The following is a 16,360-nucleotide window of genomic DNA, read 5'->3' as shown; positions in this document are numbered from 1 at the left end:
GTTAATAAATGTAATTCGATCTGTGTTTATCCATAATAATAACATAAGAAAGAAATTATCTCAAACTAAATATTCCCGTAAAAATAAATACATAGATAAAGCGGTAATTTCAAGTGAGCTTGAACGAATGAACAAGGTAATAGAAAGATATTTAAGAGAAAGTCCTACGTCTGTAGATATTGCAATCGTCTCAAAAATCATATTATCCATTTATTTTATATGAATAATTATAATACGCGTGTGCCTTCGCATAACCCGTGTATCATTTACACTATCGGTTATACTTGAATATTTACACGTCCTGTGCTGACAACGTTCTTCCGCTCCATTTCACAACCCACATTTAACAAACGAATTTAACAGAAATTGCAAAAGCAATTAAACACCCGTCCACCCGCCAAACGCCTATGAAAGCTCGAATGCAAGCATTTAAAAAAGTTCCACCTACACATTGTATGCAGATGCACCAAACTTTTGGTAACGACACGCCTCTCTCTTGCCTCCGCCACTCAATGCGCGCGCATACTCGCCGTCTCTCTTTAATGCGCACGTCATACCGATTGTTTCTTTGGTCCCAAGACGTACCGACGTTTCGAAGAAAAAAAAAACTCTCTCTCTCTCTCTCTCTCTCTCTGTGTCCCCCCGCCCCTCTCTCGGCCTTTCCTTTATTTCCAAATTTCTTTCACTTCCACACTTCCAGCCATTTGATTAACAGACAAGATGCAACTGTGGCTTTTATCTGTACTGGGAGTGTCAATTCTTTCCACCAGTGAGGACTTATAATAATCGTTCTTTACCACCCTTCCTACCACACTAAAATGTAATCGTTAATAATTTATTTATTGATGTTCGTAACGTGAAACTTATTGCTGTGTTCCAGGCAACGCCCTAGAGTGCTATGTTTGTAAAAATCAAGAGGGCAATATTGAAAAATGTCTAAACACAATTAAAACCTGCGAGCAAGGAGAGGACACTTGTCTGTCAGAAATCAAATGGGGCAGTGAGTTCGATTATTTAAATTTATATCGTTAATTTTTGAGAGAGTAAGGTTAGGTTTCCCAATTGACATTGAGGTTCATGCTGCTCGAATGAATTTGTGATAATTTATAGTTCATCAATTTGTTATTGAATGAATGAACGAATGATTAATGAACGTTAAAAATTGCGTGATTTCTTTTAAATAAGAATCCAAAAATTCTGAATAATCACTGAAAGTATAAATAATACCTGTTGAGTATAATATAATTTATATTATTTTTAATCGTAATGTAAATTCAAACGATAGGTTTAAAAATGAATGAAGACTTTTGTTTTCGTTAGTCAAGTAGCATTAACATTAACATCGGAGCAATGAATGTCAAGAAAATTCAGATGTAAAAATTGATTGATATAATGTAAGGTTAGGATATAAATATAAGTATTAATAATAAACTACGTACAATAATTATATTGTGATAAATAATAATATGTTACAATGTATGTATGGTACGTGCGATAGGATAAAAACAGTGTTGTATACTAGGTAACTAGCATGCATTTAGTGGTTTTAAATCATTTTTACAATTTATACCGTGGATGCTATAATATTTCTGTAGTACCATTTCATTCCTTCTATTTATTTATTCTTTTTTATTGTAACTATTTTTCATTATCCAAATTTGATTATTCTTACCAAATAGACAATATTACAGATATTTGTAAATAATATATTTGCAAATAACATATTTTATTTCATATATTTTTTTTCTTTCCTTATATAAAACGTTTATCCTTATATTAATTTTTATAATTTCAATTTGATGAAAAAATTAATTTATAAATATTCATAAATTGTATCGATGGAGTGTAATATAATTTAAATTTCTTTCTCTTTTGACATTCATACGTCATTCATAACATTCATAAAGTCCAATGATTGCGTACAACGTTTACATATATGATATCAGAGATACGACAATGATAGAAAAATATTATCTCCCTATACATAGAATAATTGGTTTTTAAATATTAACACTTTATTGAAGTTTTCTAATTTATTTAATTTTCACTTTCTATAATATTCAATAATAAATAAATCTTTTTTTTTTTTTTTAATATATTGTATTCTGTTTTGCAGGTACACCATATTGGAATCAAGGTGCTAAAAAGCAATTTTATATCTCGAAAAGATGTTCGACTAAAAGAGAATGCGAAAGAATCCGACGTACTAATATGCCAGATTGTTCGCACATTTGGTATCAAGATTGGCAATGCTCCGAATGTTGCCAAGGAGATAGATGCAATTACTATATTATTGTAAATATGCTATAATTTAATAACAAATAAGAATAATAAGCAAAATAGAACTGTATAATTATGAATTTATTAAATACTAATTTTTGTTATTATTGTTGCAGTCTGGGACTAGTAAGGTTGAAACAACTATGATGTCACTATTATTACCGTTATATACAATATGGAGAATACAACGATAAATTTTTAAAGCTTAACTTTACCAAAGTAAATTCAAAATTTACTTTTATTATTTTTTAGCTTACCGTACAATCACAATTTTCATAATGTAAATCTAATTAATTCAAACATTTTCTTTAAACCAGACTTTTTTCGTACATTATAACTGAAGAAATTAATTTTTTAATTCAGTCCATATTTTCCACTCTAATTTTTTAAAAACTTTTTTTACTGTAAGTAAACTATTTTAATGTACTAATAGTATATTTATATGTTAATTCGTTATATAACGAACAAATTTGTAACTATGTCCGTCCAATTTCTTAAATTAAGAAAAACAATGTGCAAGGTAGTTTCTTCATTTTAAATATGTGTTTGATTAAGCAGATGTTTTCCACAGAAAATGAAGAAATGGCAATTAATTTAATCTAATGTAAGAAATGAGTATTTATCAGAATCCGTCCAATTATATTTAAATGTAAAAGTTTTATAGTATGCATATTAAAATAACTGAAAATATATAGAAAAGATCGTGTACGTATTTTTACAATAAAAAATTGTAAACTCAATTTATCATTTTTTTTTTTTTTTTTTTTTTTTACTTATAATTATTATCCTAATGTTTATACTTTGTTTCAAATGCTTATATAAGAAATACGTAATAAAATATAACGAACGAACAAATGAAGGAAAATTTTTTTACCCCTTTCGATTATATAAAGCAATGGGTGAAAGCTTGGGCTTATAAAATCAATTACGAGACAAATTAATGGATAATCGTGATTGGGGAATGAATTATGTAGTATCAATTTAGCGAATGGGTAGGTAGGATAAATGTATCTTTTCCGCATATCGATTGAGTCTACGAAACACAATGTATTTATTAATATAATTGAAAATGTTTCAATTACAATCAGCCAATACATAAATATGAAGAATAATATTCTAAAGAAAAATATATATACAATTTTAATCTGAATTTTTATGGTAATTTTTGTTCATAAATTTCTGCAATTAATTTTACAATATATATATATATATATATATATATATATATATAACACTGCGATTAACTTAGCAGATTAATTAGCAGATCAACTACTGTAAATATTTTTTACGCTATTTGGATTAAGTCATGCGTAGAGTGCGCGAAGCATCAATAAATTTTTCTTTATCATTCGTCGTTTAGCTTGATAAGTGTGAACTTCTTTTCAGCTTTGCATATTTTCTAAACAACGGAATGATTCTTATATTATTTATTAAGGATCGATTGGATTAATGGGTGAGTTGGTATGCTACATTTTTTAAAAATATTTTACACAATTGAATAAGAAAATTAAGAAATTAAAATTTTTTTATTATCTAATGTTCTCTGAAATTCTTGAATATATAATGATAATTAGGTGTATATTATAGTAAAGTAATTTCTTATATTTTCAGATTAAGTATCGATTTTAATAATTTATTTTAAAAATTTCCTAAAGAAGGTTCTTTTTCATTATTAATATAAAACATATTTTAATAAAAATTGATTAATTATATTGCGAGAATAAACATAATTAATGTATATATGTATATTAAATTATGATTTCAATACTTTACAAAATAATAATTTTTTACATTAAATTATTTTAATCGAGAAATGCATATTAATACGTCGGTAGAAGTTCGTAAAAATAACGACATCCATTTTGATTATTATAAATAAATATGTCATTAAGAGTTATTATATTTAAACAAAAAAAAATATTTGAGTTTGTTTGAAAATATATTTTCCTTGTTAAAAATACCTTGTTAAATGTGTAATATGTTTTTTTTTTTTAATAAAAATTAATTAGGGTCAAAACATTAGACAAATTGAAATAAATATATAATTGTAGTTAACTCGAATAGCGTTACAAAGGAATATTATAAAATTAATTAAAAAAAGGAACGCAATTCGTAATCTCGCAGTTTGCAAAGGCTAATACAATGGAACGATTCGTTATAGATAACATATTATGACCGTTTTATAACTTTCTCAACTGTCATTTAAATTACTCTTTATATTATCTCACTTTATCTATTATATTAACATTATATAAAAAAAAATATATTAAATGTTCATTTTCAATGTTATAATAAACAAAAAGACTATGTAAAATAAATTAAAACCCTCGTTATACTGTGGATAAATTATTTTCACTATGATTGAACAAATGCAAACAATTAAGATATAAAAGCAAAAAGAGAAATTTTTTTTTTTAAAGTGATTGTTTACTCTTAACTAATTTACGTTTAAATTCATTTTACTTGATATTTAATTCGTATACATAGATAAAATATTTCAATTACTTGTTAACGCTATTAAATAAGGAAAAAAATAATGTTTATCAGCGTGACTGTAAGTAGAATTTTAATTAACGAATTCATTATATATGTGTGAACCATAATCCAATATTTATTATTTATAAAACAAAATTTATATATTTGTAAAATATCATTTATATTTCAATAAAATGTTTCGTAAATGCAAGCACCAATATATAATAAAAGTAAATAAACCTAATGTTAATGAGATCACAACATATATACAAAACATCAATAATTAATAATATTTTATATATTTATAAAATAAAAATTAATGTTATTCCTAGATTATATATTAAATAGTAAATAATTAAGAGCTTTGATAATAAATCATTAATAATTAATTTGTAATGTTTAAAATGAGTTTTTAAATTGGAAATCCGGAAAAACCATTGTAAAGTTTAGCAGATATACTTTTTATTAATAATAATTCAATTTATGCTCATTAAAGAATGCAGTTTTAATTTTCATTACAGATATGTAATTGTACTTTCCTTACAAATGACTTTATTAAAATTAAATAAAATAAAGTTAATAAAAAACTTTCATTTTGAGATAAATAGTGTATAGAACTAAATAATAATGAAAATTATTTCAAACATTAATCTTTATTGTATTCCATGTAATATACGACAATAAAAAATTTAAATCAATAGTTTATTGTTTATTATTAATATTGGCATTAAATTACATGTAATAAAATCGATGGTATAAAACTTCCATAAATTATATGTTTAAAAGTAAATTTATTATTTCAAAAATAGATAGTGAAAGTATTTTATACTTTTACATTTTAAAAGTTGTAATTTCTTGGAAAATGCGGCAGCTCTTAACAATATTTAGATAAATCTTCATTATCATCTAAAGAAAGAAACATAAGTATTTTTTTTTTTTTAATTTTGATCAATAAAAATTAAGAATTTTAATTGCTATCAATAGATAACCTTAATTGACATGTAATTTTAAAATCTCGAAATAAAAACATTATTTTACTTAAAAATTTATATCAAGATCAAAACCTTCGTTTAAAATAATATATTTATATACTTGGACAATAAAATCAGTTGTATGCGTAAGTGATAGTGCTTTATATCTACACGATAAAAATGTTAAGCTCTTTGGGTCTTAACAGTAAGTAGATCGTATATTTCTTTATAGTACGATCAATTTAAGCTTAAACAATTTGAAGATTATTGCTTTAGCTTTGTAGAAGTAGAAAACTAAATTGTATTTTAATTTTAACAACGAACAGAATGAAAGACTGTTATTCACCTAATAAAGTAACTGTTAACTTCATTAACAACTTGATTATAAATTTCTTTCACTTTCTTTCATTATTTATTCAATAAATAAAATACCCAATGTACTTTTATTAACAAAAATTAGAATGAAATTTATTCTTAAACATCGTAATAAAATTAAGCACTGCAAGTAAAATACAGCGATATGGGTAAACACGTGTTCATAGCTGAAGAAATTGAAAATTCAATAAATCGATCGATAATTCAATTGATTTAAACATTCGATTAAGATACATTTGTTTTCATTCAATATGGCAAATATATAGCTTAAATATTTTAATACAAATCCGTAATTAGATAATGAGCATCATAATTTCCACTGTTTGCCGCCACCATGTAATTGAAATATTATTAATTGTATATAAGAGTGAGTGAAAACGTTATTAACAGTGACGTCATCAATACAATACACATTTTTCTTATTGTATTACGTGATACTTAATATTTTTTCAAATATTGACACAGTTTTGTTATATTCAATTGAAAAATTATACAGAGCATATAATCAAAAATTATTTTTCCAATGAAATAATTAGTATTAAACTATGCTGAAGCTAATTAAAACGAAGATAATAAATTTAAAATAATTTGTAAATATTAATTTAATAAAAAAGAAAACTGAAAATTTATATTTAATTTTGTAATGCTATTATAAATAGATGAAATAAAATATTTAAATTCTTAAATTTAAATTAAAAATATTTTATTACATAATACTACCACTTAATTTTTATATAACATTTCTATTCAATACATTTATTGTCTCGTATTACATAAACTATTTGTATATTTTAAAACTTATACAATGATGATAAATAACGTATCTAATAATTGAAAAAATATTCGAATTATGTGACATAATCACTTATTTTATATTGCCAATTATAAGTGTTTTTAAGTATACAAAGTACAACTTATATTTAACTAATTTTAATTATTAATTAAATTTATAAAACAAAACAAAAAAAAATTAATAATCATTACTAAACAATTATATAATACTCAATATGATATAAACTTCAAATAAAAGCTATTTGAGAATTTAGTATAAAAAGAAAATATGTTGATATTTTATCAAAAAATTGGAATTCCTGATTTAATTGCTGACAATAATGATTAAACTATTTAAATTTTCCTTAAATCTATATTTATGTGTTTGAAAATTTAGAAATTATGTATTAATTATCGATATGCTAACAAAATAGGATATACTTTAATATAATAATTATTATATTTCATGCATATCAATTTACTGTAAGTATTATAAATATTATAAATATTTTCAATATTTTAATTATTTAAAATATACTCACTCTAAATAATAAATAATAACTTACTTTTACATTCTTCGTTTTTAACACAATAGTTTATCTCATATAGTGAAAGAAATTTAAAATTTTTTTTTTTAGATAAATTTAATTTTCAATTATTTAAATAAATATAAGATAATTAAAAACTACATATTTTCAAGCCAAATAAGTATCTTTTTAAAAGGTTTCAATTTACAGTTTACCAGTCAGTTAATAAACATTAACTCAAAATGTGCTTGTTTAATTATTTACATAATTAAGCGGAAATTTTTTTTTAAATGTAATTAACAATTCTTTATAATATCAAATTTTTATTTTATACCATAAATTATAACATAAACTAAAAATAATTTAATTTAGAGAATGTATCTATTATTTTGTATTTGAAATTGCATATTATTGGTTCATAAAATTAAAGTTATTTTTACTTTTAATCTGAAATATTTAAAAATGATTTGTATAAAGATAATTATTTTAGATTAAAATGTAAAAATGAAAACTGTACGCTACTTTAATTTATATCAGATTAGCGAATGAGACTATTCTACTAATATTCGCTACACGTCCTATTCACTATAACTGTAGAATATAAAATAAAGTTTTAATGGAAAAAAAAAATAAATAATAATAATAATAATAATAATAATAATGGTAACTAATAAACAAATCATGACTATAGAATAATTTTTTTAAAAATATATTATATACATACGATGTTTCAATGTCGTAAAAAATTAGTTATTTTATTTATTTTCTTTGTAAAAATGTTTTTCTTTGAAAAAGAAATTCCAAATCACATAAAACTTTTTATTATGCTTTATGTGTTAATAACGCATATTTTAACATATTTTATATTAATTTATTCATATTTCTTGATGTGTTTAAATTGAAATAGTCATAAAATTCTTGCACTATTTTACTTCATACTTTTATCACATTTTTCAATCGTAAATACTTGAATATAATAATAATTTAATTTTAAAGCACATTAGTTCCATTTTAATTAATTTTTAAATATTGTAGAATAACGTATATATAAAAATATTCGTTTCAAATTTATTATTTAGATAACATCTCTATAAAATAATATCTTTTCGAAGATATTAAATGTTGCAAATTTACATTCAAGTTTATCGTCGCAAATCTCATTGAATTTATTAATTTACTTAAATATTTAATTTACTAAAGATTTAGAAAAAAAAAAAATGATAAAAAAATATACTATCAAAAAGTGGATAAAAGTAATTTTGACTTTCTTTGTATATATTTCGAACAACATTAAGCTGTTAAAAAAATTAATGTCTTACGAATAAGTTATCTTTTGTTTAATTAAAATTTAACAACTACACTTATATAAAAATCCTAACAATATATGTCTAATAAGAATATATATTTCATTAAAATTAATAATAATGTCCATTAATTAAATAAATATTATTATCAAATAATAAAAATACTAGTAAATTAACTTTTATTGATAATTATATGTTGAATGAGCATAAAAAAAATAAGATAAAATAAATAATAATAAATAAAATCTAAAAATTTTCAGATGAGATTGATAAATCAATTATTTTCATCACTAAAACTTTTGTTTATGTTTTTTTTTTTTTTTTTTTTATAGTTTTACAAAGCATAATTATTTGTAATGACATTGAATATATGTTATCCATTCCTCTCTGTACGTAAGCATAATAATTTTTCATTGTGCAATATTATGAAGATAAGAGTAGTTTTACTGAACCCTTGATATTTACTTTTCTAAATCTGTTTATTATTATAATGATAAATAGTATAATTATTTCGCCACTATCAAATAATAAGTAATTAGCATCGTTTTTTTTTCTTTTTATTTTAAGTTAAATATTTACTTTTTTTATTATTATTTTTATTGTATCTTTGTTATATCGTGCAAACAAAATTAGAATACATTCATAATTGTTTGTTGCGGAAAGTGATACTTAGGAAGATAAAACAGGGAAATAAAATTTTTATAAGAGAATGAAGTGCTTGTGCGTTCAATGAAACGCATAGACGATTGATCGTGTCTTTCAATTCAAATTTTTGACAAGTTTGAGAACAAGAATATTAATATTAATCAAAGCTCTATGTAATTCATCAAATAATTAAAATATTGTTTGCCGTCACAATAAAATCGTCATTTTACATACGTATTTAATAAGTAATAATTGGGCATAAGTAATTTACCTATATTTTCTAGTCTTTGTAATTGACATCACTTTATTTATTAAAATATTTAAAGTAACTTAAGAACCAAAAGTATAAATCAAATTTTAATAATAATGTATTTGATTATTTGCACATTCTTATTTTATTTACATTTTTACAGATGAAGATTGTTATTTCAATTATGTAAATAGAAATTTAATATATTCAATGAGAATAATAATAATAATAATAATAATAATAATAATAATGTGTTAATAATATGTTAATAATATGTTATTTTGTATAAAATTCTCTATTAAAGAATAATAGATTGAAAGGCTATGGGTAATTATTAGTTAACTCACACTGTCCTTACAGAACTTGAAGCCTTCGTTAGATCAACGTATACGAGAACAATTACAATGTTATTGAAAATAAATTCGTAAAATAAACGCTTAGAAGGTTCAATTAAATTAAAAATTGTAATTAATATGAATGTACATGACTCATCTGACTTTTATTTTCATTTACATTAAAATTGTGCACGATTTAAACTTCAAATAATTCTATGAATTTTAAGTAGAGCGATATAATATGTTGCACCTTCGTATTTATGGAAATAATATCGTTGACTCGGTACTTCATAAAACTGCTCGTTACTCTCTTTACTTACAGCTAGCTGTAACGTTAAAGTATAAAACGCGGATCGACTATCGCCTCTGTCTCGCCCAACTGATCCTCCTCCTCCTCCTTCTCCATTCAAAATTCCATAAATCGATCATGTTTACCGATCGAGATTGTCCTATACCATTTAGTGATAAATACACGATGGTTAGGCGTCTCGTGACATCCACTCGTAATAACCGAAACTATTCGCGGACGATGAGGAATGCCCGAATCTTGAATATCGAATAAGGGTCGACTCACCGTCGAAACGACGATGGAAAATGATAACTCGATCAATTGACTAATTAAGCTAGGCGCCTCGTGGACGGTAAGACGAGTCGCGGCGAATACATCGCTCTTGGAGGCGCGTGCGCACCACGAGCTACGCCTGGGACTCGGTTCCTCGTGTCACTCGGTCGACTTGCCCGATCAGTCACCTAAAAGCGCGCTACCGGCCACGAGCCTCTAAATATTCACGGCCGTCGACGACTTTTTTTTCACATCTCCTTCTTCTTCTTCTTCTTCTTCTTCTTCTTCTTCTTCTTCATCATCATCCACGTCCTCTTCTTCTCCTTCTTCCTCCGCTTCTACATTTTCTTATATCGTCATCCCTGCACCGCAAGCAACCGGATCCCTCGATCACACCTCGACCAGGCGCCAAATTAATCATGGACTTGTCCTGGATTAAAATGATCACGGTAAGATTTTTATTCGGATGAGAGCTTCGTGACACATGCCAGTCGCCTCGGATTTGATTACCCAAGGCCTTTTGGAAAACTCGGGCTTTGATGACAATGATACGCCGAGGTATCGCATTTACTTTATCCACGGGTACTTTTATATGTAACTATTTGATTATGCGTTATTAAATTGCACGGCAATTGCCGAGCTGTCGAGAATAAGTTCGCCCAGACGGTTCTTAATCCTTGATTAACATCTTGAGTGGCATTATTGCTTCATCGGCTCATTATTCGTTCCTCTTCAAAGTGTGTATCAAATATTTTTGTGTCTCAGGCTAATGTGATTATTTAACGAATCGGCTGTATATTGTCGGTGAATATTAAGTCTCGCGCCCTTGTGAATCGGTGGGGGTGAACTTAACCGACATACGGAGCGGAGCACACGTGGTATTTTAAATTATTTTAAATTCAGAAATTTAACTCGGAATTTAAAAATATATCCAGTGTAATAATGTATTAGAATATTCATAAAGTCACTCGTAGGTGAGTATGCTTATCAATGTTGGGGATAAATATCATTACTTGCCAATTACTTTAGACAATTAAACGATAATTGTATTCCGTCGATCTAACAACTAATGGTATTAATACAAACGTTATTTCATACTATTTTCATACTCTAGCATAACAATAACAATAATAAACATAACAACAACGACGACGACGGCAGCAACAACAACAATAATGAAGCGTGCGTTAACGAAAAAAGTTGTCTATATCGAACGAATCTCCATCTAATCAATCTATAAATCTGATTTATTTTTTTTTTTTTTTTTTTTTTTTTTTTTTTTTTCATAAAATTGACTTATATTATATAATATATAAAATGCACGTTGGCATTTCAATAATTATTTTTAAACATTATAATTAAGAGATGAATTATTGCTAGCTTCGACTTCGTAATGGCCATTCGTCCAATTACTCATTTACGGACAATTAAATTTAAATTTACTAAGTAACATTCTTATCTGTTATAATTAATATTGGACTTGGTAAAAGATAAATTAAAAACGAAGAAAGAAAAAAACTTATTATTCATTTCATCATACGGATTTATTTATTATTTTTCTTTTCTTTTTTTTTTTTTTTCATAATATACATTTCAACGAAACTGTTCGATTATCGTAACACTACTGATTTTCATGATTTTTAAACTTGGAAAATTACAAAATTCTTTTAAGAGCTAATTTTTGTAAAGCATCGTATATAAAATTATAGTTTGATTAATTGTCTACTCAATGAAAATTCCATTTTATTTTACAAGACAAGGTAAAAAGTGAAAACTTACTGAATAATTTGTTATTTCAAAATAGCTTTAATTATAATTGGAAGGTTTATTTAATGTCTAACGTAATACCGTGATTATTTACTATTTTATAAGAACTGATTTTAACTTGGAAGATAAAAAATTTTATCTACACTGTGAGGTCGGATTAGTTAAGTTTTATTACAATTAATTAATATGCTTCAATTTCTACTCACTGATTAATCATTTATTTGCTCTATTTATTTTTATTCATATGTGTTAAAGCGATGAGAGATAATAGCCCAGCCGTCGCATCATAATAGTTGTAGAAGTTTTTCTACCAACAATTTAGATACTATTTCCTATTAAAAACTATGATAGTTTGATATTTTGATGTACTACGATAACCTTGATGAGTTTTCTACACGCGGTTATCGAATTTTTCACTTTCCTGTATATTTATGCACGTTTGCGATAAACATATAATACTCAACTAACTAAAAACTTACGTCATGAGTATTGTTACATATGTAATTTTTTTTTTTTTTTTTTTTCGTCTTTATTGCTTCTTCTTCTCGTGAAAATCTGAAACATTTGTAATATTTGAAATAACAATATTGACTTTTAAGGCTATTAGTTTTATTACTATTACAATGATTACATTGATACATCGCGGCGTATATCGTTTTGATATTTTTTTTTTTTCTTTTTTTATATTTTTTGGATTTACTAACACGATTATTAACATAAAATTATTATACATTTTTTAATATCAGATTGTAAACAAATTTAAATAAAAATCGATTAAATCCAAAGAAATATAAGCTGTTGGTGCGGTGTTGATGCTGAATTTCAAAGGCAAAAGCTAAGTAACGACGTTTGTAAATAGACTTTGTAAAGGGCTCTTGGCATAAGCGATAAGCAAGTTCATTGCATTACAAAAAAAAAAAAAAAAAAAAAAAAAAAAAAAAAAAAAAAAAAAAAAAAAAAACCCCTTACGATGTAGCATATATTACTTTCAAGCCGCTATTCGCTCTTTCATTCCTCTTAAATACTTAGGCAAAAACGAGACAAACGACTCGTCAAACGTTATAATAAAAAACAAAATAAAAGCAAAAAAATTTCGCTGCACGGTGCGATTAGGTATGAAGTGGCGTAACATTTAAAGCCTATATGTTAAATAACAAATTTCAGCAACATAAACATCGAGCGATGCACTTAAGCGATCTAATCAAATCATTCAACCGTAAGAAGCAAATAGACATGCCAGGAGATACGCCTTTGTCGCGATGCCTCTCGACTCTGGACCTCACGTCCCTCGGGATTGGCTCGACGCTCGGCGTCGGCGTCTACGTGCTCGCCGGCTCCGTCGCTAAAACCATCGCCGGCCCCGCCGTCATCATCTCATTTTTGATCGCCGCGATAGCCTCGTTATTCGCAGGTATACGATTATTGTAATTATTATCTTGAGATTTTCTCTTTATGTCTTTCGATGCAAATCTTTATTTTACCACTTGAAAAGTGGTTTTTTCGAAAGCTTAATTTCGATTCATTATTCAATAAATAATAAAATGGCGAGCGAGTTTGCAGTGACGAGCAGGATGGGGGATAGACTTGTTATGCTTATGAAAAATAAAAATATATTTAATGTTTATATTTTAAAGGATTAATTCATACATGAATATTTAATTAAATATTAATCTATGCTATTGATTGGTAATTGGGTCAAAAGTGTATAAAAAGAAATGTTTATAAGATGGTGAATATTAAAGTGGTGCACTACAAAATACTAAGTGAGAGCTATTTTCATTCGAGTATCTGGGAAAGTCGGCTTTTACATGTGCTTAAAAATAGATTTCTTTACGTTGAAAACTTTTCTTCTTTTAAATTTTATTTTAATTCAATGCGTGCGTGCGTGCGTGCGTGCGTGCGTGCGTGTACATACACATTCATATAGACGTGTACATATAATTTCTTGAAAGAAGTATTTTATTTTAATTATAATTGCTTTTTACGTGTTAAACGCTCTTATTTAAATGTCAATAATGAAAAATATATAAATATTGAATATAAATGTAAATATTACCCTATAAGCATTCATAGTAAAGCCGCGATGTAAATTTGCACAATTTAGACAGAAACGGGGCATTGAAACGAGCGATAAAAAGCCCCGCGACTCGCATTGTTGCGCAGCCCAGATCGTCAAATTTCACGTGAAAGCTATTTATTTCTATTTTTCAGGCTTATGTTATGCGGAATTTGGCGCTCGAGTTCCGAGGGCCGGTTCGGCTTACATCTACAGCTACGTGACAATAGGGGAGTTCGTAGCCTTCCTCATCGGCTGGACGCTCATACTTGAGTACGTCATCGGCTCGGCGAGCGTCGTCCGCGGCCTCAGCACTTACGTCGACGCGCTCTTCAACAACTCCATGAGGAACGCCTTCGAGTCCGCTGCCCCGATCGACGTCTCCTATTTATCCTCCTATCCGGACTTCTTCGCCTTCGGCGTTACACTCCTATTTTCCGGTTAGTGCTCGATAACCATACTTTTCGGATACCTTGGACAGAGTCCCGTAAGTACCGTTGGTGTTTCGATTCCGATGGATTTTGAGGGACGATTCCCCATCTACTCGACCATCCGTGTGATACGTCGCTGATTCTCGTTGACCCTCGCTGAAGCTCGTAAACACTGGTTTTGGAGATGCCGATTTGATTAAGGAGCGAGCTTTTAGAGACTTTTCAAGACTACTTGCTCTTAAAACTACTTAAATTTATGCATCCATCGACACATTTTTCCCTTTGTTTACGATCTTTTTTGGTTAAAAAGTAAAAAATTTTAGCGCCCATCGCGAATTATACTTTTAGAAGAATCGATCTATACTATTCAAATTTTTACGCGTATGAGCTTTAAATTGCCAGACGCGCGAGTACTTTTTGTTTCTTTTATTTTTGTTTAACGACTCGAAGGATCGGTTGACTATATTGTTAAAGTAATTACATGAATTTAAATGACTATATACTGCGAGTCATGAAATATAAAAATAAATACGTACGTACATATTCAACGAACGCACCTGTGTATTGGACTTTTATGTATTTAACATTAATCGAAGGAATCAGATTTCCACGTCTTCTGAAACGTTTTAATAGTTCTGTTAGTCTGAAGAAATAAATCAATATCCTCGTATATGTATATATTTTGCTTTTGCACACGAATCACATTTATTCCCTATAAATTACATTCTGAAATTGTTTTCGCTTGTTTCAGCTGCTCTAGCGTTAGGAGCCAAAGAATCATCAGTAGCAAATAGTCTTTTTACATTAACGAATCTTTCTGTTGTTTTGTTCGTCATCACGGCGGGAGCTTTTAGATGTAAGTTAATTTTGACAAAGTCTCTGTACGATTAGAACTAAGCATTACAATTGTATAATTAATCTAATAAGATATCGATATGAAATGCGCTGAGAAATGACTAATCAATTGCCATTTCGTAAGCATTAAATTTGTCCAATCTATTGACAATTAAAAACCATGGCATGGTTTAACAATTAGCACATGAAAATCTAATGATCACTCATAAAATATAGACGAACGAAATGTAATGTAAAGTACTGTATTAAAGCTGATATGAAGAATTGGAATCTCCAGCCCAATTGCACGGATAATAATTGTCCTTATGGGACCGGAGGGTTCATGCCCTACGGTATATCCGGCGTATTTACCGGCGCAGCTACGTGTTTCTATGGATTCATTGGTTTTGATTGTATTGCGACAACAGCCGAAGAGGCCAAAAATCCACAAAAAAGTATTCCCATGGCAATTTTAATATCGCTTACAGTAGTATTTTTCGCTTACTTTGGAGTGTCCGCAATTGTAACGACCGTCTTACCGTATTATGAGCAAAATTCTGACGCACCTTTTCCGTACATGTTCGATCGTATAGGATGGAATTGGGCTCGATATCTTATTACCGTTGGAGCTATCTGTGGATTATGCTCGAGGTTTAACACGATTTTCAATTCTAACGAATATTTTTTGTTACATTTCATCAATATTTTATTTCAAAACTTCTCGGCCTATTAATTATTTACCCGCGCTAATTTTCAGTTTGTTAGGCGCACTCTTTC

At 27.2% G+C, this 16,360-nt stretch overlaps 2 protein-coding genes across 2 annotated transcripts in view; both read left to right on the top strand.

Moving 5' to 3' along the window:
* Window positions 1–691: 691 nt before the first annotated feature.
* LOC105364904 (phospholipase A2 inhibitor and Ly6/PLAUR domain-containing protein) lies at window positions 692–2,340 on the top strand. Its single transcript, XM_011502933.1, has 3 exons — window positions 692–769; window positions 881–1,000; window positions 2,117–2,340. Exons 1-3 carry the CDS (start codon window positions 721–723, stop codon window positions 2,308–2,310), a joined length of 363 nt encoding a protein of 120 aa, XP_011501235.1. The 5' UTR covers window positions 692–720; the 3' UTR covers window positions 2,311–2,340.
* An 8,477-nt stretch (window positions 2,341–10,817) lies between these two features.
* LOC105364902 (cationic amino acid transporter 3) overlaps window positions 10,818–16,360 on the top strand; it is a 7,268-nt gene continuing 1,725 nt past the window's right edge. Inside the window, exons 1-5 of the mRNA XM_011502932.1 lie at window positions 10,818–10,944; window positions 13,427–13,673; window positions 14,474–14,758; window positions 15,501–15,605; window positions 15,856–16,238. Coding sequence (XP_011501234.1) covers window positions 10,915–10,944; window positions 13,427–13,673; window positions 14,474–14,758; window positions 15,501–15,605; window positions 15,856–16,238 — 1,050 coding nt within the window. The 5' untranslated portion in view covers window positions 10,818–10,914. The remainder of the gene's footprint in view (window positions 10,945–13,426; window positions 13,674–14,473; window positions 14,759–15,500; window positions 15,606–15,855; window positions 16,239–16,360) is intronic.

Source organism: Ceratosolen solmsi, unplaced genomic scaffold (assembly GCF_000503995.2).
Source record: "Ceratosolen solmsi marchali unplaced genomic scaffold, CerSol_1.0 scaffold61, whole genome shotgun sequence".
Lineage (NCBI taxonomy): Eukaryota > Metazoa > Arthropoda > Insecta > Hymenoptera > Agaonidae > Ceratosolen > Ceratosolen solmsi.
Note: the sequence above shows the minus strand (reverse complement) of the source record. Positions and strands in the feature narration are given on the sequence as shown.